At 38.6% G+C, this 25,859-nt stretch overlaps 1 protein-coding gene and 1 non-coding gene across 3 annotated transcripts in view; one reads left to right on the top strand and one right to left on the bottom strand.

Annotated features, from left to right (window-relative positions):
* PPP3CC (protein phosphatase 3 catalytic subunit gamma) overlaps window positions 1–25,859 on the top strand; it is a 101,704-nt gene that overhangs the window by 22,087 nt on the left and 53,758 nt on the right. For both annotated transcript variants that reach the window (XM_040626540.1, XM_040626539.1), the window contains exons 2-3: window positions 16,509–16,706; window positions 17,044–17,168. In XM_040626540.1, coding sequence (XP_040482474.1) covers window positions 16,509–16,706; window positions 17,044–17,168 — 323 coding nt within the window. The remainder of the gene's footprint in view (window positions 1–16,508; window positions 16,707–17,043; window positions 17,169–25,859) is intronic.
* On the bottom strand, window positions 11,744–11,850 carry LOC121101912. Its single transcript, XR_005833951.1, has one exon. It is a non-coding gene; the product is annotated as a U6 spliceosomal RNA (small nuclear RNA).

The following is a 25,859-nucleotide window of genomic DNA, read 5'->3' as shown; positions in this document are numbered from 1 at the left end:
GTAATCCTTTAAAAACATTTTTATTTATTTAAAAGATTTTATTTATTTGAGAGAGAGAGAGAGGAGAGAGAGCATAAGCTGGGGGAGTGGCAGAGGGAGAAGGAGAAGCAGGCTCCCCACTGAGCAGGGAGTCTGACATGACTTGAGCCAAAGGCAGATGCTTAACCAACTGAGCCATCTAGGTGCCCCTAAAAGCATTTTTAATAAGATGAGGGACCAAATCTTTATGTTGCCTAATGGTCATTTATAAACATAAAGATATTGTAGGTGTGAGAAACATCTTAATAGTTTTATTATTCTGAATTTAGAGAAGAACAAATTCAAAAGGAATTGTCATTTGACAAAATATAAGTCATAACTATCCAAACAAATAGTTACAGGCAATATCTTTATTTAATTTCTCTAGATTGTATTTTGAAATTTTCTTAAGTAATTGCTCAAACTCACGTCCCCAAGATCAAGAGTCCATTGTTCATGCCTGAAACAATTGTGTGCTCAGGAAATATTTGCTGAAAGAATGAATGTTAAAATGAATGTTGAAAATGAATGCAAATGAATCTTGAAAGAATGAATTCATGGAAGGTGTTTCAGAGGAGAAAAGGGTTATAATTATACTTGAGGAAAACAGAAAAAGCTGCCTACAGCAAAGAAGGGTGTGTGGGGGGGGGGTAAAAAAAAAGACCTACGTAAAGATGAAAGAATGAATATCATGACTGAAGAATAAGAGGTTGAATGGGGAGACAGAGACCAGATCTAAAGTCTGTGTGCAGCACAAAGGAATTAACATTTAATCTTACAAAAAGCAGTGTGTATGATGGCCATTTATTTCAATACAAAATGAGAATTTATGTTCCCAAAATCCATGTTTTGAGATTTGATTTAAAAAGTAAAGAATGTTTTTATTTTGTTTGAATAAAACAAACAAAAAAAGAGTCAATTGTTCGCTGACTGAGTCAGCCAGGTGCCCCCAGGCAGTATCTTTAAAAACAGTGATTATTAGAAATGTTAACTTTTCCACAAAAGTAAAGAACTTTTTAAGTTTGTTTTTTTTTTTAAAAAACAAGGGGCGCCTGGGTGGCTCAGTCGTTAAGCATCTGCCTTCTGCTCAGGGCATGATCCCGGCGTTGTGGGATCGATCCCCACGTCAGGCTCTTCCACTGGGAGCCTGCTTCTTCCTCTCCCACTCCCCCTGCTTGTGTTCCCTCTCTCGCTGGCTGTCTCTCTGTGACATAAATAAATAAAATCTTTAAAAAATAAATAAATAAATAAATAAATAAATAAATAAATAAATAAAACACAAGATTTATGAGTATTTCAAAATGCACAGAGAGTTCACAGAGTATTTTGATGATTTAAGGGATGTCTTATCTGGGCACCAAATAGTTTTGCTTTTTTGACAAAAAGGAAATTAAATTCTAGGGTGGGGGGTTGGGGTAACCTGGTGGTGGCTATTAAGGAGGGCTGCGTGTTATACATAACTAATGAATCATTGAACACTACATCAGAAAATAGGGGCGCCTGGGTAGCGCAGTCATTAAGTGACTGCCTTCGGCTCAGGGCGTGATCCCGGCGTTCTGGGATCGAGTCCCACATGGGGCTCCTCGGCTGGGAGCCTGCTTCTTCCTCTCCCACTCCCCTGCTGTGTTCCCTCTCTCGCTGGCTGTCTCTCTGTCACATAAATAAATAAAATCTTAAAAAAAAAAAAAAAAAGAAAATAATGATGTACAATACAGTGGCAAACTGAACGTTAAAAAAAGGGAATAATGTGGGGAAAAAAAGGAAAGGAAATTATATCCTAGTTTTACTCCATTTATTATTCATGAAGAATTTACATTAAAAGAATTTATAAGCCCTTATTTTTAAGCAATTATTTTATTTTTTATGATAAGCCTCTCACATTTGACTAATTTTGTCAAAAATTTTAACATACTTTATTTCTCCCTTCAAATTCTTTTTTGCAGCTATTACAAACCCAGACAAATAAAGTGTACTTCTCTCAGACATTATACCCTTATAGTATACTGTCAATTTTTTTTCCGCTATATTCTTTCACATCTTGGTGCAACCAGAAATTTCTTTTTTTTTTTTTCCAGCTTTACTGAGGTATAATTGACATATAACATGTAATTTAAGGTGTACAATGTTTTGATTTGTTACGCCTGTATATAATGATTACCACCATAGGATTAGCTAACAACCTGTAACACCATAAAATTACCATTTCTTTTTTGTGGTGAAACACACATTTCTCATTTAAGGCAAAATTATTCTCTTTATTTCTAGATAAACAAAAGCGCATCTGATACTATGCCTTCTCATTCCCTTGTCTTCACACATATTCTTTTACATTCCTTCAAATCAGTATAACTGCAAGATAATGTTGTAGTTAAGGGCCAAGTGAAAGGGGATTTCTGAAAGTGTTAGAAATTTCTACCACCTGAATAATCTCATAACTTCCAGAGAATTAAAAATTATAAGGGCTTTTCATTGTTTCTTTTCTTTTTTTCTTTTTAAGATTTTATTTATTTATTTGAGAGAGAGAGCACACGAGTAGGGGAGTGGCAGAGGGAGAGGGAGAAGCCGACTCCCTGCTGAGCATGACCCTGGGATCATGACCTGAGCCGAAGGCAGACACTAAACTGACTGAGCCACCCAGGCATCCCAAGATTTACTTAGTTTTAGAGAGAAACAGAGAGAGTGCAGGGGTGGGGGGTGGGGAATAGAGAATCTCAAGCAGACTCCGTGCTGAACATGAAGCTGATTCAGGGCTCCATCTCAGTGAGCTGAAATCAGGAATCAGTCACTTAACCAACTCAAGTGCCATCCAGGTGCAGCGTCTCTTTTCTTCTAAGGTGCCTTTCAGATAATCTTGTTCATGTCAATAGTTCCTCAAGAGGACATTTGTAATTCAGAATTTTTTCTTGGTAAAATTATTCCATTTGTTGCGTTATATTCACAATCTGAAAACATGAAAGAAGTGGATAGAGGAGGCACAGAGTGGACATGGATTTAGAGTGAGAAAACTCTTAAATGACCTGTAGTAAGGATGGTAAGGATGGTGCTTTTGCAACCACCTCTCTTCACAAGACAGGAAGTGACACCAAAGATCAGCTGTCATCAACTGAGGACTTGTCAGAACCTCTGTTCCAGGCAGACAGAACTAAGCAAAGCATATCTTAAGATTATAAGGACTAAGGAAAGTCCTTAGGAGGTTTTAGAAAACATGACCCAGGGGCGCCTGGGTGGCACAGCGGTTAAGCGTCTGCCTTCGGCTCAGGGCGTGATCCCCGCGTTATGGGATCGAGCCCCACATCAGGCTCCTCTGCTGTGAGCCTGCTTCTTCTTTTCTCCCACTCCCCCTGCTTGTGTTCCCTCTCTCACTGGCTGTCTCTATCTCTGTCAAATAAATAAATAAAATCTTTAAAAAAAAAAAAAAAGAAAGAAAACATGACCCAATACAAAGTTTATGTGAAGATGCTGGTCTGATGAGACCTTCTGAACTTGTCAGCTTTTGGAGATGGCTGGAAGATAGACGTATCAGGCCTATGTCTGTTCTGTGCTGTGGACTTCCTTTATAGATGAATGACACTCAAGATACTGAACAAGGGGCGCCTGCCTGCCTCAGTCGGTAGAGCATGTCACTCTTGAGCTCATGGTCGTGAGTTCAAGCCCCATGCTGGGTGTAGAACTTATTTAAACAACAACAACAACAACAAAGATACCCAACAAGCAGGCAGATGATAGGAATGCTGTTAATTACGTAGAAGTCAAATTTCACTCATGAACAGTATAATCTGATAAGACTTACAGTCAGAGAACCCAACTTTCACCTTGATCCTGAAGTGCTCAACAAAATTGCTGAAGCTCAGATACCTCGCTGTCGCAGGCAGGGTGGCCTTAAGCAGGTAGAAATCAAGTGGTCACTTAGGTGTACACTATGACAAAGCCATAGGTCTTTCCAGAAACAAGGAGGTCAGCTGAATCTTAGTGGAAATGCCAGTTGTTAAATAGTAGGACATCCATAAACTAAAGATCATCAAGGATTTATTTGTAGTTAAGAAAAAAAAACCCCACCAGGTTTATTTAACTTATTGAAACAAGCAGAGAGAACCAGAGGAATGAGGGATCGTCTCAAAAGAGGGGGACAGTTAAGAAAATCTGCTCATTGAGGACTGTTGTTAGATTAGGGACTGTTGTTAGATTTTAGGGTGGAAGTTTGTAATCTGAGCAAAGATTAGTTAGAATTTGTACATTAGATGAATTGCTAGAACTCATGAAGTTCTAGTATAAGATCAGATCTAGTGTCGGGGCACCTGGGTGGCTCAGCTGTTAAGCCTCTGCCTTCGGCTCAGGGCCTGATCCAAGGGTCCTGGGATTGAGCCCCGCATCGGGCTCCCTGCTGTGCTGGGAGCCTTCTTCCTCTCCCACTCCCCATGCTTGTGTTCCCTCTCTCCCTGGCTGTCTCTCTGTCAAATAAATAAATAAAATCTTAAAAAAAGATCAGATCTAGTGTCTGTGCAATTACTATTAAATTAGTTTGTATGAGGCCTTATCTTGGAACATGTGGATTTGAAGTCTGGTGCGAAAAGGAGTTTGAACTCAACACCAAAAAAATATCTGATTAAAAAATGGACAGAAGACCTGAATAGACATTTTTCCAAAGAAGACATACAGATGGCCAACAGACACATGAGAAAATGCTTCAACATCACTGATCATCAGGGAAATGCAAATAAAAAAACCACACTGAAATATCACCTCCACCTGTCAAATGGCTCAAATAAAAAGCATAAGAAACAACCAATGTTGGCAAGGATGTGGAGAAAAGGGAACTCTTGTGCACTGTTGTAGGAAATGTAATTGGTACAACCACTATGGAAAACAGTATGGAGATTCCTCAAAAAGTTAAAAATAGAAATACCGTATGATCCAGTAATTGCACTACTGGCTGTTTACCCAAAGAAAATGAAAACACCAACTTGAAAAGATATATGTATCCCTATGTTTATTGCAGCATATTTACAATAGCCAGGATATGTAAGCAGTCTAAACCTAAGTGTCCATCAATAGATGAATGGATGAAGAAGTGTATACACACACACACACCCACACCCACCCACCCACACACACACACACACACACACACACACACACACAGGAATATTACTTGGCCATAAAAAAGAAATTAGATCTCACCATTTGAGAAAACATGGATGGGCCTAGAGGGTATTATGCTAAGTGAAATAAGCCAGACAGTGAAAGACAAATACCATATGATTTTACTTGTATGTGGGCTCTAAAAAACAAAAACAAATGAATAAACAAAAAAAATAGAGAGTAAACTGGTGATTGCCAGAGAGGAGGTAGGGAGGAAGGGTGGGTGAAATAAATAAAGAAGAAAAATGAAAAAAAAGAAAAAGGAGTTTGAGTTTAGATAGTCTGTGATGCATGTTGTGGTTTGGTTTGGTTCAGTTTATCTGCTTTGTAAGTCATAGCACAGTTATACGTGTGGCTTTTTTTTTTAAATTTATTATTTATTTATTTATTTATTACATGTGGCTTCTGTTGCAATTCTAAGAGAGCCTGTGTTAGTTTCTTATGTATTTAAAACTGTTATTTGTAATTGCTGAAAGGCCTTAGAAAAGAATTTTGACTTCAAGAATTCTGCATTAGTTTTCTATTGCTGTGTAACAAATTACCATAAACCCAGTGGTTAAAAACAGCAACCAGATTTTAGCTCAAATTTCTGTGGCGTGGACTTCTCTGCTCAGGGTCTCAGAGGCTGAAATCAAAGTGCCCAACAGGCTGAGTTTTCATGTGGAGCCCCTAGGGAAGAATTTACTTTTAAGCTCATTGAGGTTTTGTCAATTCCTAGTGGTAGTAGGAATGAAGTCCCTATGTTTTGCTGCCTGTCAAGCAGGGGTCACTCCTAGAGGCTGCCTGCATTCCTTGCTACATGGTCCCCTCTATCTTGAAGCCAACAATGCAGAACTTGCAAATGAAATCTCTCTCATACTTCAAATCTCTGAAACCTTGTACGTATGTTACCTCTAGATTCAGATTTAAAGGTCTCATATGATTAGATCAGGCCCACCTGGGTAGTCTTATTTAAAGGTCACCTGATTTGGGACCTTAATTATGTTTGCAGACTTCCTTCACAGCAGTACCTACATTATTGTTTGATGGAATAACTGGGAGAAGATATGTGTATATCATGGGCCAGAAATTTTGGGGGGCCTACCTCCTGCCTACCATAATGTCTTTTTAATGCTTTGAAGCATAAGCCTCTGTGTCATTTTAGTAACTCTTGGTGGTTTTAGGTGTAACTTAAATTTGAGGTTGAATTTTTCAGTATTACTGGTAAGAGTCAGTTTGGGATACAGCTCTGCTGATCTGAGAAAAGTCTTATTTATAAAACTGATTACCATAGAGAAAGCTAGTGCCAATGGGTTGCCTTTTTTTTTTTTTTTTTTTTTTGGCCTTGGCATCTGTTACCTTTCTTTCAATAAAGTCTATAAAAACTTGGAAAAATTGGAATGTAGGGCAAAGCAGATAGGAAAAAAACAAACCCATCTGTAGTCCACACATTCTTCCTTACACTTTTCATCATTTTCTTCCAGTGTTTATTGTTCAGTTTAAAGACTATCATTATAATCATATAGTATGTGAAATAATTATATATACTGACTTCTTAAGTATATGTTTTTCTCTGATTATAAAAGTAATACAGTCATTGGAAAAAGTTTAACAAAATAGGAAAGTAAGAAGAATAAAATAATTTAGAATCTTGTTACCCAGCACTAATACTGAAGTATATTTCCCTAGTGCCTTTTTTAATGTGTTCTTTAGTCACAGTTTAGATCCTATTGTATGGATTTATTTTTAAGTAGAGTTAACACTGGAACACTTATAGATTTTAAGTAAGAGGTATTTGACATACTATATATTGCCAAGTAGTTTTTTGTGTCCTAACCTTTAAAAATGACTTCACTGGGGCACTTGGGTGGCTCAGTTTTAGGGCATCCAACTCTTTATTTCGGCTCAGGTTATGATCTCAGGATTGTGGGATTGAGCCCCATGCTCAGAGGAGAGCCTGCTTGAGATTCTCTTTCTCCCTCTCCCTCGCCCCCTGCCCCGGCATGCACACACACTCTCTCTTTCTAAAATAAAATAAATCTTAAAAAAAAAAAATGACTTTATATGAGTTTTAGATTCATAAATGTTTCTTTTATTTTCAAAATTGTGCATATGTATGTATGTGTATATATTTGTTGTGTATATGTATTGATATAGATTCATAATCAAATTTAATGAATAGTTTAAAAAACCCGAAAACCCAAAAAAGTCCAAATTGACTCACTCCCTAAGGGTCCCTGACAGCTGAGTTTTCACTGTTATCATCAGTGGGCCAAGGGTATCAACATTTGCACTGGCTCTTCCATCTTATCGCTTGGGACAGGATGCCCTGGCTCTGGCATCCATATACAGGAGAGCAGCTCGAGAGAAGAAAATGCTTTGAAAAGAGGTCTTTTTCTTTTTTCTTTTTTTAAAAAGTTTTATTAAGTAATCTCTACACCCAATATGGTCTTGAACTTGATCCTGAGATCAAGTCGCATGCTCTTCTGACTGAGTCAGCCAGGAACCCCAAAAAGACGTCTTTTTTTTTTTTTTCAAATAAGTCATTTATCTTTTAGAGGGAGAGAGCATGTATGTGCAAGCAGGAGGAGGGGCATGGGGGAGGGAGAGGGAGAGAATCTTAAGCAGGCTCCTGAGGGTGGAGCCCCAATGCAGCTGGATCTCATGACCAAGATCATGACCTGAGCCGAAAACCAGAGTTAGACACTTAACTGACTGAGCCACCCAGTCACCCTCCCCCCTCAAAAAAGAGGTCTTAAAAAGAACATTCTAGACTTAATAAAACAGAGCACTCTGTGCCTCCTCTTACATCTTCTCCAGGTTTCTTATACTGACTGTCATGCCAGAATGTTTCAGCTGAAGGTACAGACTGATATCAGACCTCAGTGCAGTGTTGTTCTGCAGAAATACTGATAGACTGGGCTCTTTTGCTATGTAAATTTTTAAAAAGATTTTGTTGATTTATTTATTTGAGAGAGAGGGAGAGAGGGAGCATGCAAGCAGGGGGAGGAGCAGAGGAAGAGGGACAAGTGGACTCTGAGCTGAGCCTGGAGCCTGACCCAGGGCTCAGTCCCACAACCCTGAGATCATGAGCTGAGCGGAAGTCAAGAGTTGGCCATTTAACTGACTGAGCCACCCAGGCACCCCTCTTGCTATGTGAATCTTTTTTAAAAAAGATTTTATTTATTTATTTATTTATTTATTTATTTATTTATTTATTTATTTATTTATGAAAGAGAGAGCATGAACGGTGGGGAGGGGCGAAGGGAGAAGGAGAAGTCAACTTCCTGCTAGGCAGGGAGCCTGACATGGAGCTCCATCCCCGACCCATGAGATCATGACCTGAGCTGAAGGCAGATGCTTAACTGACTAAGCCACCAGGCACCCCTTGCTATGTGAATTTTTAAAGAGTACAGAAAATCATTATTTGAGTTGCCTGGCAATGAAAATAGTTTATTACTTACTATACTTTTACTTTTGAGGAGAGAGGAGAGGTAAAGACAGGTATTTTGTTACGTTATTTTCCTTGCAGAGTGTCCAAAATGTAATTTGGATGTGGTTATCAACCATATCTGTTAACAGTGGGGTGAAAAAAAAAAATCATTCCAGAAACTCCTTTCCTGGGTTTGGAAAGGAACTGAAACAGAAGATGTACGCACAAGGCAAAGTTTGAGCTCAGAGTTGCATAATCTTGAAATCAGCCTGGACTTCGGAGTCTAGGGTTCAAAGTGAATAAAGCTTGATTTGAAAATCTTTAGTACCATGATGTCTTCATTTTAAACTGGGAATTTGACATTTTATTTTGAACCAAGTATTTTTAAAATATTTGCTTTTTATCAATAGTTTATTTTTGTATTTTTATCCCTTCTGCTTATTTTGAAGAAAAAATGTTGATTTTTTTTAACAACTAGCAAATCAGAAAATATTTAGTTTATGCAACTTCTAATTATTTTTGAAACATTTGGGAATGTATCTACTTTAGTGTTTTCCCTATAATACGTGAATAAATATTCTCATTTGGGAAATATAGGATGGACAATTTAAAAAGAGCTCTGATTTAAAGGTATGGTTAGAGGCATTGGTGACTTTTTTTTTCCTTTGAAATAGAATATGACAGATTCTCTTTTTCAAGAAATGGCCACAGCAATATTTCTAGTCTTACATACTCACAGAATTTTGCCACTCTTCATCACCAGGTGGAATCCATTTCCTCTCCCCTTGAATTTGGGCAGGCATGTGACTGTTCCAACCAGTTGAGTGTGGTGGAAGTGATATGATGTGACTTCTGAGGCTAGAATATAAAAAAGATACAGGTTCCTCCTAGCTTTTTCTTTAGCGTGGGATCCATGTTCTTGGAACTCAGTCACATGAGCAGGCCATATGTAGATATTCTCATCCAAAACCTGAGCTAAGACTCAGCCAGTAGGGGCGCCTGGGTGACTCAGTCGTTAAGCGTCTGCCTTTGGCTCAGGTCATGATCCTAGCGTTCTGGGATCGAGCCCCGCATCGGGCTCCCTGCTTGGTGGGAAGCCTGCTTCTCCCTCTCCCTCTCCCCCTGCTTGTGTTCCCTCTCTCTCTGCCTCTCTCTCTATCAAATAAATAAATAAAATCTTAAAAAAAAAAAAAAGACTCAGCCAATAGTCAGTGTTAAACCACTGGATGAGGGAGGGAGTGAGTGAGCTTTCAGATGATTCCAGCACTTGGCGGTCAAGTATCCAGTGGAACTCCAGACATCATGGAGGAGAAACAAGTCAGCCCCACTGTTTCCATTGTCTGAATTCATGACGAGAGGTAACAATAATTATTGTTGTTTTAAAGCCACTAAGTTTTGGGGTGCCTGGGTGGCTCAATTGGTTAAGTGTCCGACTCCTGATTTTGGCTCAGTCATGATCTCAGGGTTGTGAAATCAAGCCCTGCATCAGCCTGCTTAAGATTCTCTTTCTCCTTCTGCCCCTCCGCCTCTCTCTAAAAAGAGAAGGGAAAAAAAAAAAGAAAAAAGAAAGCTACCAAGTTTTAGGGTAATTTGTTAACAACAGTAAATAATTACATGCACACTTTAGACATCTGTTGTAGGGAAACAATCAGATTTGGGCAAGGACTTATATACAAGAATTTTCAATACAATATAATTTAAAATTGTATATAGTTTTTTTTGAAATAGCCTGTCAGTAAAAAAGTAGTTAAATTTATGATACATACATTATTTCCCCAAAGAAATTAAGTTTCTATATTTTCAAAAAAAATGTTTGAAGAATTTCTACATAGTCAATTCTGTTGTAATGGTTGTCAGAACTAATCAAATTGTATGCTAATGTAAGTAAAGATGATTACGAAAAAAGTATGTATCTGATTAAGGACACGTGCCCAGAATATGTAAGAACTTTTGTTAGTTAATGGAAATAATACATTAAGTAAATTTTTAAATGACTAAAAAGATTGATTAGACATGTCCCAAAAGAAGATAGTAGCTAAATGGCCAATAAACAGATGGAAAAGTGCTCAACATCACTATTCATCACAGATATGTAAATTAGAACCACAAAGGGATACCTGTAGACACTATTATGGAATAAAATTTAAAAGCTTACCAATACCAGATGTTGGCAAGGGTATGGAGAAACTAGAACCCTCACACATCACTAGTATGAATAAAATAGTATAGCCCTTTGGTAAACTGTTTGACAAAACTTATGTCTATCCCCTATCCTTGTGGTCCCACCCCCAGATATACACACAAGAGAGAGGAGTGCTTATGTCCACTGTAAGACAGGTAGAAGAATGTTCATAGCAACTTTTATTCATTTTATTTTATTTTTTTAAGTAATCCCTACACTCAGCATGGGGCTTGAACTCACAATCCCAAGATCAAGAGTCACAGGCTCACTGACTGAGCCAGCCAGGTGCACCCATAGCAACTTTATTCATAATAGGTCAAAGTTGGAAAGCCTATCTAGTAACACATTTTGCTGTTTCTAGCCTAAGGCTTAGCATGTAACTATCTGCTTTTAGTTTAATATGTGATATTAACGAAAATTAATGTAGGGCATCCCACTCCCCAGTTTTCTTTTTCTTTTTGTTATGTTCAGTTAGCCAACATCATTAGTTTTTTACGTAGTGTTCCATGATTCATTAGTTGCTTATAACACCCAGTGCTCATCACAACATGTGTCCTCCTTAATACCCATCACTTGGTTACCCCATCCCCACTCCCCCCCCCTTCTGTAACCCTCAATTTGTTTCCTAGAGTCCCGAGTCTCTCATGGTTTGTCTTTCTCTCTGATTTCTTCCCATTCAGTTTTCCCTCCCTTCCTCTATCGTCCTCCGTGCTATTGCTTATATTCCACATATGAGTGAAACCATATAATTGTCTTTCTCTGCTTGACTTATTTCACTTAGCATAATCCCCTCCAGTTCCATCCATGTTGATGCAAACGGTAGGTATTCATCCTTTCTGATGGCTGAGTAATATTCCATTGTATATGTTAACCACCTCTTCTTTATCCATCATCTGTTGAAGGGCTTCTCGGCTCCTTCCACAGTTTGGCTATTGTGGACATTGCTGCTATGCACAGTGGGGTGCATGTGCCCCTTCTTTTCACTAAATCCGAAAAATATGGAACACTACACGAATTTGCATGTCATCCTTGATCAGGGGCCAGGTTAATCTTCTCTTTGTCGTTCCAATTTTAGTATCTGTGCTGCTGAAGCGAGCACCCAATTTTCTGACTTCTAAAACTGTTTTGAAATTTCTTAAAATCTTTCTGTGATTTTGATTTTGGAGGACTAAAAGAAAGAACTTGTAGATTGCCCAGAACACTAATTATAAAAATGCTAACTTTTTCTCTATATTCAGCTCAAATATTCCCTTACTCTTGGATCATTCTTTAGTTTGATTATTTTTTTTTTTAAAGATTTTATTTATGTATTTGTCAAAGAAAGAGAGTGAGAGAGAGCACAAGCAGGGGGCAGTGACAGACAGAGGGAGAAACAGGCTCCCCACTGAGCAAAGAGCCCGATGTGGGTGGGACTCAATCTCAGGACCCTGGGATCATGACCAGAGTTGAAGGCAGATACTTAACCAACTGAGCCACCCAGGCGTCCCTAGGTTAGTTTTTGATTAGTTTTAACTGCTCTTACACTTTATTTTCTTATTTGAACAGTGTCATTCATTCATTCATTCATTCATTCATTCATTCATACATTTATGTAATCTCTTCACACAATGTGGGATTCACACGACCCCAGGATCAAGAGTCACATGCTGTACTGTCTGAGCCAACCCCTATTTCTGTTTTTTTGTCTTTGACTCATTATATTAGTTAAATTTAATGCTGTTTGTTTTTCAAGTAGACACTTTAGAGCAGTGCTATTGAATATAACCTTCTGAACTGGTGGAAATCTTCCATATTTATGCTGTCCGATGTGATAATCACTAGGCACATGAGGTTATTGAGCATTGAAATGTGGCTAGTGTAACTGAGAAGCTAAATTTTAAATTAAAATAAATTTAATTTTTAATTTTTTAAAGATTCTGTTGATTTATTTGAGAGAGAGAGATCACGAGCAGGGGGAGAAGCAGGATCCCATAAAATTCTTATGTCTAATGTACATATAATAAAATAAAACCCAAGCCAGTTGCCTGGGACACCTGTTAACAATGCAAATGCCCATGGAGGATCTCCAAAAGTTTTGATTCTACCAGTCTGAGGCCCAAGAATCTACATTCTAAACAAACACCCCAGCTGATTCTGGTGAATATTGTTCCTGCGTAGGTGATTTAAATCAGGATACTTGAGGGTAAAAGAGGATGCTATTAAATCACATTAGGACAAGATAAGTAATCTGAGAATATCCTAATTGGCATACTCGGACATATGGTTGCTGTACCTGGGGCATATTTTTTAAAAAAAGAAGTTTAAAGTTTACTTGAAAAGTTCCTTCTATTTCCTTTCATGACTAAACTTAGCTAGATTTCCTTTAGTCTTCTCAGGAGGGTGGCTGTTCCCACTCTTTATGAATCAACCTCAACTATAGTGTATATACAACTTTCTAATAAAGGAAGATGGAATTCAGAGCTTCTAAACATAGCTAGGAGTAACTTGAGGGGAGGTAGGATCTTCTCCTTTAAAGTTGAAGATTCTTTTCTTCTGAGTTGAAGGAAATTGATTTTATTTGCCCTTAGCTAAAAACTTAGGACTCTTCTGGAACTTTCTGTTACATATGTTGTCTCAAGACAGTCTTAATTCCTCTTAGTGTTCCTGGCTCAGCTGTGTCCCATTTCTCTTAGCTGGGCATAATCCCCTTGATCCATTTCAACCTTGCTTTTGTTTTCATTTAACTAAGTGATTTGTTTACTTGTTTTAAGTAAATTACAACTGAAGAATTTGAGAGAAAGAAAAAATAACGTTCTAAATTTCTTTCTCAAGAGTTCCTTAGGTTGTTGTCACCTCTTCTTACATAACATATATGATATATAGAAAAAATGGTTTTCCTGCTTTGTAAGCTGTTACCTGATTACAACTGAGTATTGCAGGAAAATTATTTTTATTAGTAGTAATAATACTGCTACTAGAAGTCAAATAATATCTGTGGATCTCTTGTCTCTGGTACTACCTCTATTATAATACCTTTTTTGTCAATTCCAACATATTTGATTTTATATTATTTCATTTTGTTTTTAGTTTGTTGGCCAATTTCTTTTATTTACAAAGTGGGGATTAAAAACAAGCAGGCTTCCTATGGGGTTCATTTCAAAATGGGGAAGGGCAGATTAACTAGCCAGAAATTGAGAGTAAGAGTTTGAAAACCAAAAAGAGGTAAATTAAGTATGAAAAGGGGAATGATTAAATGTGGAACCTTCCATTTCTTTATTTTTCTGGATCAAGATTTCAGAGGACTTGGGGTTCTCTGAAGTCACATACAAGTAGCTCTTGATTGAACCTTATTTAAATTTCTCTAGGGGCGCCTGGGTAGCGCAGTCGTTAAAGCGTCTGCCTTCAACTCAGGGCGTGATCCCGGCGTTCCGGGATCGAGTCCCACATCAGGCTCCTCCGCTGGGAGCCTGCTTCTTCCTCTCCCACTCCCCTGCTGTGTTCCCTCTCTCGCTGGCTGTCTCTCTGTCACATAAATAAATAAAATCTTTAAAAAAATAAAAAAATAAAAAAAATAAATTTCTCTAAAGAAAATTTTTCTAATACTTATACTGTTCAGTTTGAGTAATTTTTCCACTTTTTATTTATTTGAGGGAGAGAAAGAGATAGTGAGAGAGAGCACTGAGCTGGGAGGAGAGGGAGAAGCAGGCTCCCTGATGAGCAGGGAGCCCGATGTGGGGCTTGATCCTGGGACCCAGGGATCATGACCTGAGCCCAAGGCAGACGCTTAACCGCCTGAGCCACCCAGGCGCTCCAGTTTTTCCACTTTTGAAAAAAATAAGTATTTCAAACATATTACAACAGTAGAGAGAACATTATAACAGTAGAGAGATGTTCAAGGGAAGATCACTCAGCTTCAAGTTAGTAACTCACTACCGGTCTTTTTTTCTTCTGTACTGCTGCTTATTCCCTACCTCCCATTATTTTGAAGCATATCCCAAATAGTATATAATTTCATCTGAAAATATTTCAGTAAGAATCTCTAAACTATAAAGGATTTTTATTGTTGTTAAACACCAACCATCTTAGCATTACGTTACGTTACAATCACTCTGTTTTAGAGACTCACCAGATGAATAAAGATTCATCATCATATCTTATTTTGTTTTATTTTAGAAGTAGATTATTTTACTAAAATAATGTATCCCATCCGAATAACACAAATTAATTTATCCTTCAAATTGGAATACTTTTGAGAGTGAAAAGGGGCTCTATTAACAGTTATGCTAGGAGAGCAGTGGAAATCTGGGACTGTCCTACATGAACTGGGATATATATGGTTCCCTATTTCAAGATAATATTTGCTGGTTGAATAGGTACTATAATTTTTTCAGTAAGCTTTGAACAGCCCAAATGAGTCAAGATGTAGCTAAGAGCATGGTGAACTTACAGGATTTTTAAGTATAAAATTTTTATAGTGCCTATAGATTTCAGCTTGGTTCTTTTTTCTTTTTCTTTTCTTTTCTTTTCTTTTCTTTTCTTTTCTTTTCTTTTCTTTTCTTTTCTTTGAGAGAGAGTAAGAGTGAGGGTGCACACATGTGTGTGCAAGCTGGGGGGGTAGGAGGGGCAGAGGGAGAGTGAGAACCCCAAGCAGGCTCCACACCCAGCTCAGAGCCCAACATGGGACAAGATCTCAAAACCCTAGTTCATGACCTGAGCCGAAATCAAGAGTTAGATGCTTAACCAACTGAGCTACCCAGGTGCTCCCCCCTTTTTTAAAGTTTATTTATTTATTTAAATAATCTCAACATGGGGCTTGAACTCACAGCCCCAAGATCAAGAGTCACTCACTTCTCTGAGCCAGCCAGCCAGGAGCCCCTCACCTTGGTACTTAATAACACTTCCATAAAGCTAGAAGTAGAACCACCTGGCATAAATCACAAATTAAAATGAACCCTTCTTTTAAATGTATAATTTATAGGCTTGTGGATGTTAGAGCATAGATAATCTAAAATTGAGTACATTATAAAGTAAGTAAATGAGATGATGACCCATTTTAAAAGGTCAGAAATTTTTTTCTGTTAAAGTTGCTAGTTCACCATATTACATGAACTTTATATCAAGCATAAACTGAAGTTAGTTTTTAGCATTTCCAGATTAGAAAACACAACTAGACCTTCCTTATCTGTTCTCTTCAAGTTCATGCTGTAGCAAGTAATTCTCAGGAACAGCTTCATTCAGTTCGTAATGTGCTTGTTATCAGTAGTGTTTTAAGCAACTACCTTTTAATAATAAAGTATACAACTATGATTCCCATGATCAGGAGCTGAAGTCAGACTTCTAAAACATGGTTCCATTATGTCAGCTCCATGGAAAAATAAATGCCCTTTAGTGTTGTGATTTCTTTCCCTTCATTTTAACTACAGTTTCATTTTTAACACCTTTTCTATAGATAAAAGATACTCATATCATCTAGTCCCTGGTCTTTTAGTTTATTTTCTGAATCAGCTTTAAGTCTTTCATGTTTATATGTAAAACATTATAATTCATAGATACAGACACACATATACATCTTTTAAATAACTTTAACTGTGGCCTTTTTAAAAATTAGAATCTATCATCTATAACATATAGTATCTTAGATTTCTTTCCCCACATAGTTCTGGTGCTGCAGATGTGAAATCATAGTGATGTATTAGGTTTAATTTGTTACATGAAAGAAATGGGTTCACGGTTCTCTATATGTTTAAGTATTTTAAATTACTTTTTCTCTCTTTTTAGCTGTTCCCTTTCCTCCAACCCAACGGCTTACTTTGAAGGAAGTGTTTGAGAATGGGAAACCTAAAATTGATGTTTTGAAAAACCATTTGGTGAAAGAAGGGCGACTGGAAGAGGAAGTAGCCTTAAAGATAATCAATGATGGGGCTGCCATCCTGAGACAAGAGAAGACCATGATAGAAGTAGATGCTCCAATCACAGGTATGTGAAGTAATTGCACGGTGGCACTTACATTTGAGCTAATTTGAAAAATGATTACAAATAACCAACTAAGATATGTGATAATTTTTCTAGGAATCATGAGATAGTCTTAGGGATTGTTCAGTATGTTTGTTGTTCATTGAAGAAATGCAACTTAAATTACCTAATATTTCCAGGAGGGCTATTCAGTATTGATAGATTGACCACAATTATAGAACATTCCAGTCAAAAGCTAATGTGATTTAAGTTAAAAGTTAAACTGTGATCTTGTTGGTGTACTGCCCTTTCTCTTGTAAGACATAATTTTTCACTTCATCTTGTGTCCTTTTTTCCCTAGTGTGTGGTGACATTCATGGACAGTTTTTTGACCTGATGAAGTTGTTTGAAGTTGGAGGATCACCTAGTAACACACGCTACCTCTTTCTGGGTGACTATGTGGACAGAGGCTATTTCAGTATAGAGGTAAAAATTAAACTGGATACATTGGAACGATCATATTGTCTTTTTTTTTTTAGAAATTTGCTTTCCGTTCTTCAGTAGAAGAAATTAAAATGAGAACATTGGCAGAATTTGTAAACTTTGTTACTTTCAGCATTTAAGTATTAGAGAAATGTTTTCGTTTATATAAGAAGGATCTGTTCCTTCTTGTAGCTTCTATATGTAGTAGACATATAGAAAGCTGTATTAACCCAGCTTTGCAAATAAGTTAAATGCTTAAGAACCTTTCCTCTTGAACTTAGTGTATAAGCTGTGTATAAATGACATAAATTGCTATTCACCCTAAATAGGATTTGAATTAGAAGATCTTAATTATAAAACCATAAGCTGCTGGGCTACGATTTACTTTTAGATTAACTTCCAATGCTAAATAAGCAAGCACTTAGCTTACTGTAGGAATAATGTTTTATATTATTGCACAGAGTAAGCAGTTAATAAATGTTCATGAAAGGAAAAATGATTAAAGTTAATGAAGTTAATGGAAACTCACAGTTTACTTAAATATATTTTGAAAATTGAATGATGAGAAAAAATGATGAGAATTAAAACAGGGGCGCCTGGGTGGCTCAGTTGTTGGGCATCCGCCTTCGGCTAGGGTCATGATCCCAGTGTTCTGGGATCGAGCCCCGCATCAGGCTCCCTGCTCAGCGGGAGGCCTGCTTCTCCCTCTCCCACTCCCCCTGCTTGTGTTCCCTCTCTCGCTGCCTTTCTCTCTATCAAAATAAATAAGTAAAATCTTAAAAAAAAAAAAAAAGAATTAAAACAAAGTACGGGCACCTGGGTGGCTCCATTGGTTAAATGTCCAGCTCTTGATATCGGCTTGGGTCATGATCTCAGGGTTGTGAGGTCGAGCCCCATGTCATGCTCCGTACTGGGTATGGAGCCGCTTGGGATTCTCTCTCTCCTTCTCCCTTTGCTCTTCCCCCTGCTCTCTCTCTCTCTTTCTCTCTCTCTCTCTCTCAAATAAATAAATAAATAAATAGACTCTTAAAAAAAAGAATTAAAGTATAAGCTATTGTGTATAAAAGATAAAACTATTTTAGAACCTATTGCAGAGACTTGAGAACAGTGGAACCAAAGCACGTTCATATTTAATGTCCATTGATTCAGCTATATGTGCTTGGCAAATAAAAGAGAAGTAACTTTTGAATAGTGCAGGTAATTACATGTATAATGTGCCCAGAATAAGCATGAGATGAGAAATTGAGTCTGCTTGCTGTTCTTGTAGTCTTTAGTTCTGCTTCTTCCTCATAGTGTGATAGTCTCACTGTACTTAGTGTGTTTCTGGTGGTTAAAGGGTTATTGTTTGTGCAGCATCACGCCTAGATTCAAGTCAGCTATCCTACCTTGTGCTTATTCAAAGCAGCAGCAGTTGTTCTAAAGCTGCCAGAAAAATATACAAGGGAAATAGATTGTCCTCTTCAGTTAGATGGGTGGTCTAAAGTCATGAATCAGAAAAATTCAGGGTTACCTGCCAGTGCCTCAGATTAATTTAGTGTCATCTATGAGGACAAAAATTAGTGGTAGAAGCTAAGAAAATAATCATGTTTCCCTGCGGCTCAGTAAATTTCCAGGGTCTCTAAGTAGGTACCTGGGACGGGTGGAGGTGATAACCTGCATTCTGTATCATTGAAATGTTTCTGTGTTCCAAGTAACCTAAGTGTCCATCAGTAGATGAATAGTTAAAGAAGATGTGGTCTGTATACATAGAGTATTACTCTGACATAAAAGAGAATGAAATGTGGCCATTTACAACAACATGGATGGACCTAGAGGATATTATGCTAAGTGAAATAAGGCAAAGAGAAATATGGTATGATTTTACTCATATGTGGAATCTACAGAACAAAACAAATGAACAAACGAAACATAAGTGGACTTGTAAACACAGAGAACAAACCGGTGGTTGCCAGAGGGGGCGGGATGTAGGGACTTGGGGAAAGTAGGTAGAGGGGATTAAGAGGTACAGAATTCCAGTTATAAATAAGTCACAGGGATGAAATATACATCACAGAAAATATAGTCAATAATACTGTAATAACTTTGTAGGGTGACAGGTGATAACTATACTTATTGTGGTGAGCATTGCATATTGTATAGGGTTGTTGAATCACTACGTTGTACACCAGAAACTAATATTATATATCAACTATAGTTCAATAAATAAAGAGGGAAGCAAACATAGCCTAAGAAAGAAAAGCTTCCTAATTCCTATTTACATCATATTTCAATAGACAGTCAAAAGACTGGATGTTTGAAAGACACATTGAATGTTTACTTCTTTGTGTATTTGTTAGCATGAAGATGTTTTAGAGGCTGAAGAGAATACAAAACTTATGGAATTTTTAATTTGTCATTATATTTAGTGAAACAATTTGTTAAAAAGATAATATTGTGCCATATCATCTTCAGATTGTTAACTTACACATTTACAGATAGTTTCAGTGCATCAGTATATTTAGTAAAGCACACATTGAAAAAATCCGTAATGATTTTTTTACACACACACTATATTCAGAATATTTTCTGTTGTGTATTTTTTCCTCATTCATTGACAAATGTTTCCTGATTGCCAACTTTATGGCAGGCTCTGAGGATAAAATAATGGATAAGATTCATGCTTTCTATTTTTTGTTTGTTTTCTTTTTAAGATTCATGCTTTCAGGGTGCCTGGGTGGCTCAGTTAAGTGTCCAACTCTTTTTTTTTTTTTTTTTAATGATTTTTTATTATATTATGTTAGTCACCATACAGTATATCCCCGGTTTCCGATGTAAGGCTCGATGATTCATTAGTTGTGTATAACACCCAGTGCACCATGCAATACGTGCCCTCCTTACTACCCATCACCGGTCTATCCCATTCCCCCACCCCCCTCCCCTCTGAAGTCCTCAGTTTGTTTCTCATAGTCCATAGTCTCTCATGTTTCATTCCCCCTTCTGATTACCCCCCCTTTCTTTATCCCTTTCTTCCCCTACCGATCATCCTAGTTCTTATGTTCCATAGATGAGAGAAATCATATGATAGTTGTCTTTCTCTGCTTGACTTATTTCACTTAGCATTATCTCCTCCAGTGCCGTCCATGTTGTAGCAAATGTTGAGAACTCGTTCTTTCTGATAGCTGAGTAATATTCCATTGTATATATGGACCACAACTTCTTAATCCAGTCATCTGTTGAAGGGCATCTCGGCTCCTTCCACGATTTAGCTATTGTGGACATTGCTGCTATGAACATTGGGGTGCATATGGCCCTTCTCTTCACTACGTCTGTATCTTTGGGGTAAATACCCAGTAGTGCAATGGCTGGATCATAGGGTAGCTCAATTTTTAACTTTTTAAGGGACCTCCACACTGTTTTCCAGAGTGGCTGTACCAACTTGCATTCCCACCAACAATGTAGGAGGGATCCCCTTTCTCCACATCCTCTCCAACAATTGTTGTTTCTTGCCTTGTCTATTTTTGCCATTCTAACTGGCGTAAGGTGGTATCTCAGTGTGGTTTTGATTTGAATTTCCTTGATGGCTAATGATTTTGAACATTTTTTCATGTGTCTGTTAGCCATTTGTATGTCTTCATTGGAAAAGTGTCTGTTCATATCTTCTGCCCATTTTTTGATTTGTTTATTTGTTTCTCGTGTATTGAGTTTGAGAAGTTCTTTGTAGATCTTGGATACCAGTCCTTTATCTGTAGTGTCATTTGCAAATATATTCTCCCATTCCGTGGGCTGCCTCTTAGTTTTTCTGACTGTTTCCTTGGCTGTGCAGAAACTTTTAATCTTGATGAAGTCCCATAAATTCATTTTATCTTTTGTTTCTCTTGCCTTTGGGGATGTGTCATGAAAAAGGTTGCTTTGGCCGATGTCGTAGAGGTTGCTGCCTATGTTCTCCTCTAGAATTTTGATGGATTCCTGTCTCACATCGAGGTCTTTCATCCATTTGGAGTTTATTTTTGTGTATGGTGTGAGAGAGTGGTCAAGTTTCATTCTTTTGCATGTAGCTGTCCAATTTTCCCAGCACCATTTATTGAAGAGACTGTCTTTTTCCCACCGGATGTTTTTTCCTGCTTTATCAAATATTAGTTGCCCAAAGAGCCGAGGGTCCATTTCTGGGCTCTCTATTCTGTTCCATTGGTCTATGTGTCTGTTTTTGTGCCAGTACCATGCTGTCTTTGTGATCACAGCTTTGTAGTACAGCTCGAAATCCGGCATTGTGATGCCCCCAGCTTTGTTTTTCCTTTTCAACAGTTCCTTGGAGATTCGGGGCCTTTTCTGTTTCCATACAAATTTAAGGACTATTTGTTCCAGTTCTTTGAAAAATGTCCTCGGTATTTTGATCGGGATAGCATTGAAAGTGTAGATTGCTCTGGGTAGCATGGACATTTTAACTATGTTAATTCTTCCAATCCATGAGCATGGAATATCTTTCCATCTTTTTATGTCTTCCTCAATGTCTTTCAAGAGTGATTTATAGTTTCTAGAATATAGGTCCTTTACGTCTCTGGTTAAGTTAATTCCAAGGTAACGTATGGTTTTTGGTGCTATTGTAAATGGGATGGATTCCCTAATTTCTCTTTCTTCGGTCTCGTTATTCGTGTATAGAAATGCAACTGATTTCTGAGCATTGATTTTGTATCCCGCCACGTTACTGAATTGCTCTATAACTTCTAATAGTTTGGGAGTGGCTTCTTTTGGGTTTTCCATATAGAGTATCATGTCATCTGCAAAGAGAGACATTTTGACTTCTTCTTTGCCAATTTGAATACCTTTGATCCCTTTTTGTCGTCTGATTGCTGTTGCAAGGACTTCTAGTACTATGTTGAATAATAGTGGCGAGAGTGGGCATCCTTGTCGAGTTCCTGATCTTAAGGGAAAGGCTTCCAGCTTTTCCCCATTGAGAATAATATTTGCAGTAGGCTTTTCATAGATGGCTTTTATGAGATTGAGAAATGTACCTTCTATTCCTACACTCTGAAGGGTTTTAATCAGGAAAGGATGCTGTATTTTGTCAAATGCTTTTTCGGCATCGATTGAGAGGATCATATGGTTCCTGAGTCTTTTCTTGTTGATATGATGTATCACGCTGATTGATTTGCGAATATTGAACCACGCTTGCATCCCAGGTATGAATCCCACTTGATCGTGATGGATAATCCTTTTAATGTACTGTTGGATTCTATTAGCAAGTATCTTGTTGAGGATTTTGGCGTCCATATTCATTAGGGAAATCGGTCTGTAATTCTCCTTTTTGAGGGGGTCTTTGCCTGGTTTGGGGATCAAGGTAATATTGGCCTCATAGAATGAGTTTGGTAGCTTTCCTTCTGTTTCTATTTTTTGAAATAGCTTTAGGAGAATAGGTATTATTTCTTCTTTGAATGTTTGGTAGAATTCCCCAGGAAAACCGTCCGGGCCTGGAGTTTTGTTATTTGGAAGGTTGTTTATCACTGACTCAATTTCTTCATAATTAATTGGCCTGTTTAAGGAATCAATTTCTTCCGGTTTCAATCTTGGTAGTTTATAGGTTTCCAGGAAGGATTCCATCTCTTCCAGATTGCTTAGTTTATTGGCATATAGCTGTTGATAAAAATTTCTAATAATCCTTCCAATTTCAATGGTGTTCGTCGTGACCTCTCCTTTTTCATTCATAATTTTAATAATCTGGGTCCTTTCTCTTTTCTTTTGGATAAGTCTTGCCAGTGGTCTGTCAATTTTATTGATTCTCTCAAAGAACCAGCTTCTAGTCCTGTTGATCTGCTCTACTGTACTTCTGGTTTCTGCTTGATTGATTTCAGCTCTAATTTTGGTCAACTGCTTCCTCGTGCGTGGATTAGGCCTGTCCCTCTGTTGCTGTTCCAGCTTCTTGAGGTGAGAATATAAAAACTGCATTTTAGATTTTTCTATTCTTTTGAGTGAGGCTTGGATGGCTATGTATTTCCCCCTTAGGACTGCCTTTGCAGTATCCCATAGGTTTTGGACTGTTGTATTTTCATTCTCATTGGTCTCCATAAATTGTTTAATTTGATTTTTGATTTCCTGGTTTATCGAGTCATTCCTGAGCAGGATGGTTCTTAGTCTCCAAGTGTTTGAGTTTCTTCCAAATTTTTCCTTGTGGTTGAGTTCCAATTTCAGAGCGTTGTGGTCTGAGAATATGCAGGGGATAATTTCAATCTTTTGGTATCGGTTGAGACCTGTTTTGTGTCCCAGAACATGGTCTATTCTTGAGAATGTTCCATGGGCATTAGAATAGAATGAGTATTCTTTGGTTCTGGGGTGTAGTGTTCTATATATATCTATGAGGTCCAACTCGTCGAGTATGGCATTCAAAGCCTTTGATTCTTTGCTTAGTTTTTGCCAGGGTGTTCTGTCTATTTCTGAGAGTGGAGTGTTGAGGTCCCCTACTATTAATGTATTTTTATTTATATGTCTCTTTATTCTGGTTAAGAGTTGGCTTGTGTATCTTGCTGCTCCCCTGTTGGGGGCATATATATTTATAATTGTCATATCCACTTGTTGAATACTTCCCTTAAGAATAATATAGTGCCCTTCTGCATCTCTAACTATAGTCTGTAGTTTAAAATCCAATTTATCTGATATGAGAATTGCTACCCCAGCTTTCTTTTGAGGTCCATTTGCGTGAAAGATGGTACTCCATCCCCTTACTCTCAGTCTGAATGCATCTTTGGGTTCGAAATGAGTCTCTTGTAGACAGCAAATGGATGGGTCATTTCTTTTTATCCAATCTGCAACCCTGTGGCGTTTTATGGGATGGTTCAAACCATTTACATTAAGACTGATTACTGAGAGATATGATTTTAATGTTGCCATGTTGCCAGTAAAGTCTTTGTTTGTATTGGCTGTGACTTTCTGTTCTGTATCACTCTTGGGGCCTTTTTACTTTTATAGAACCCCCCGTAATATCTCCTGTAGGGCTGGTTTCGTGGTTACAAAATTGGTTAGTGACTGGCGATTCTGAAATGTCTTTATTTCTCCATCAATTCTGAATGACAGCCTTGCTGGATAAAGGATCCTTGGCTGCATGTTTTTCTCTGAAAGAGCTTTAAATATGCTCCCCCAACCCTTTCTCTCATTCCAGGTCTGTGTAGACAGGTCTGACGTAATTCTGATGCTTTTGCCTTGGTACGTGAGAAATTTCTTTGCCCTGGCCGCTTTCAATACTGTATCCTTGCATCTAATATTTGCGAATTGCACTATGACGTGACGTGGCGTAGGTTTGTCGTGGTTGAGCTTGGGAGGGGTCCTCTCTGCCTCTTGGACACGAATGTTTGTTTCCCTTGCTAGATTAGGGAAGTTTTCAGCTACAATTTGTTCAAATATCTCTTCTAGACCTCTGTTTTTCTCCACCCCCTCGGGGATGCCGATGATTCTAACATTGGATCGTTTCATTGAGTCAGTAATCTCCCGTAACCTACATTCGTGGGCGTGGATTTTTTTAAGACCATCTTCTATTTTCATTTTTTCCTCTATTAACCCATCCTCCAATTCACTAACCCGTTCCTCTGCTTCTGCGACCCTGGCCGTCAGAGCCTCTAGTTTTGCCTGCATTTGGCTCATAGAATTTTTAATTTCTGTCAGATTCGCTCTCATTTCTGTCCTTAGGGATTCTATATTCTCAGTAACCTTTTCGTTAATAGTTTTTTCAATTCTACTCATCATTTTGACCATCGTTACTCTGAATTCCATTTCTGATAATTTGGTTACATCCATATCCATTATTTCTGTGGCAGAGGCCACAGAATCACTGTCTTTTCTTTGCTGGGGGGGGCTTCTCCTTCTTGTCATTCTGATGAAGAGAGGTTGCGGGGTTTCCAGAGCCCAAATTATTGACTGGGTCCCAGGCCGTGCCCCTTGTTTTATAGGGATCTTAGGGATGTGGGCTTCTTCTTTAAAGATTTTATTTATTTATTTATGTGGCAGCCAACCAGCGAGAGAGGGAACAGAAGCAGGGGAGTGGGAGAGGAAGAAGCAGGCTCCCAGCGGAGGAGCCCGATGAGGGACTCCTTTCCGGAACGCCGGGATCACGCCCTAAGCCGAAGGCAGGCGCTCAATGACTGCGCCACCCAGGCGCCCGGGTTGTGGGCTTCTTGATTTTTCAGCCTGCCTTCTGTGTTCTGGGGGAGGGGCCTGCCGCGCCAATACTCAGGCAACCCTGTTTGGGTAGAGTCTCCGTGTCCCCTGCGAGGGAGGATGGGGATGGGCACTCTCTGAGCCGGTATTTCCAGGCTTTTGTTCTCTGGCGGCTTTCCCTGGCGGTTTGCTGTGCCTCTTCTGAGAGTCAGAGCAGCAGCGGCCAAATTTCAGCCTCTGTCACGGAACAGAAGGATTGCGGCCCGTTCTCTACTAATGTTATGGCCACTTTAACTCTGTTTCTGTTGGTGCTGCTCAACCCTGCAGCGTCCCGGGATGTGCACCCCACACCCGGCGTCCCAGCCCTCACCTCCCAGGGCGTGGCGTCTCTGTCCTTTGTGTTTCACGCCGCCAGCCGCCAGCCGCCCGTGCCTCGGATCTCGGTCTCAGTCTGGATCCGGTGAGCGCACCGGGATTCCGGTGTTCCGTGAGATGCCTGGTGGCGCGCGCACCCGGCTCACGGTCTCAGTCTGCTGTTTTGCGGGTGCCGTCCGCAAGCCCCGCCCGCTCTCCTGT

The sequence above is a fragment of the Ursus maritimus genome, unplaced genomic scaffold (genome assembly GCF_017311325.1).
Source record: "Ursus maritimus isolate PB19 unplaced genomic scaffold, ASM1731132v1 scaffold_11, whole genome shotgun sequence".
In the NCBI taxonomy this organism is placed as follows: Eukaryota; Metazoa; Chordata; class Mammalia; order Carnivora; family Ursidae; genus Ursus; species Ursus maritimus.
This window is presented reverse-complemented; position numbering and strand designations above follow the sequence as displayed.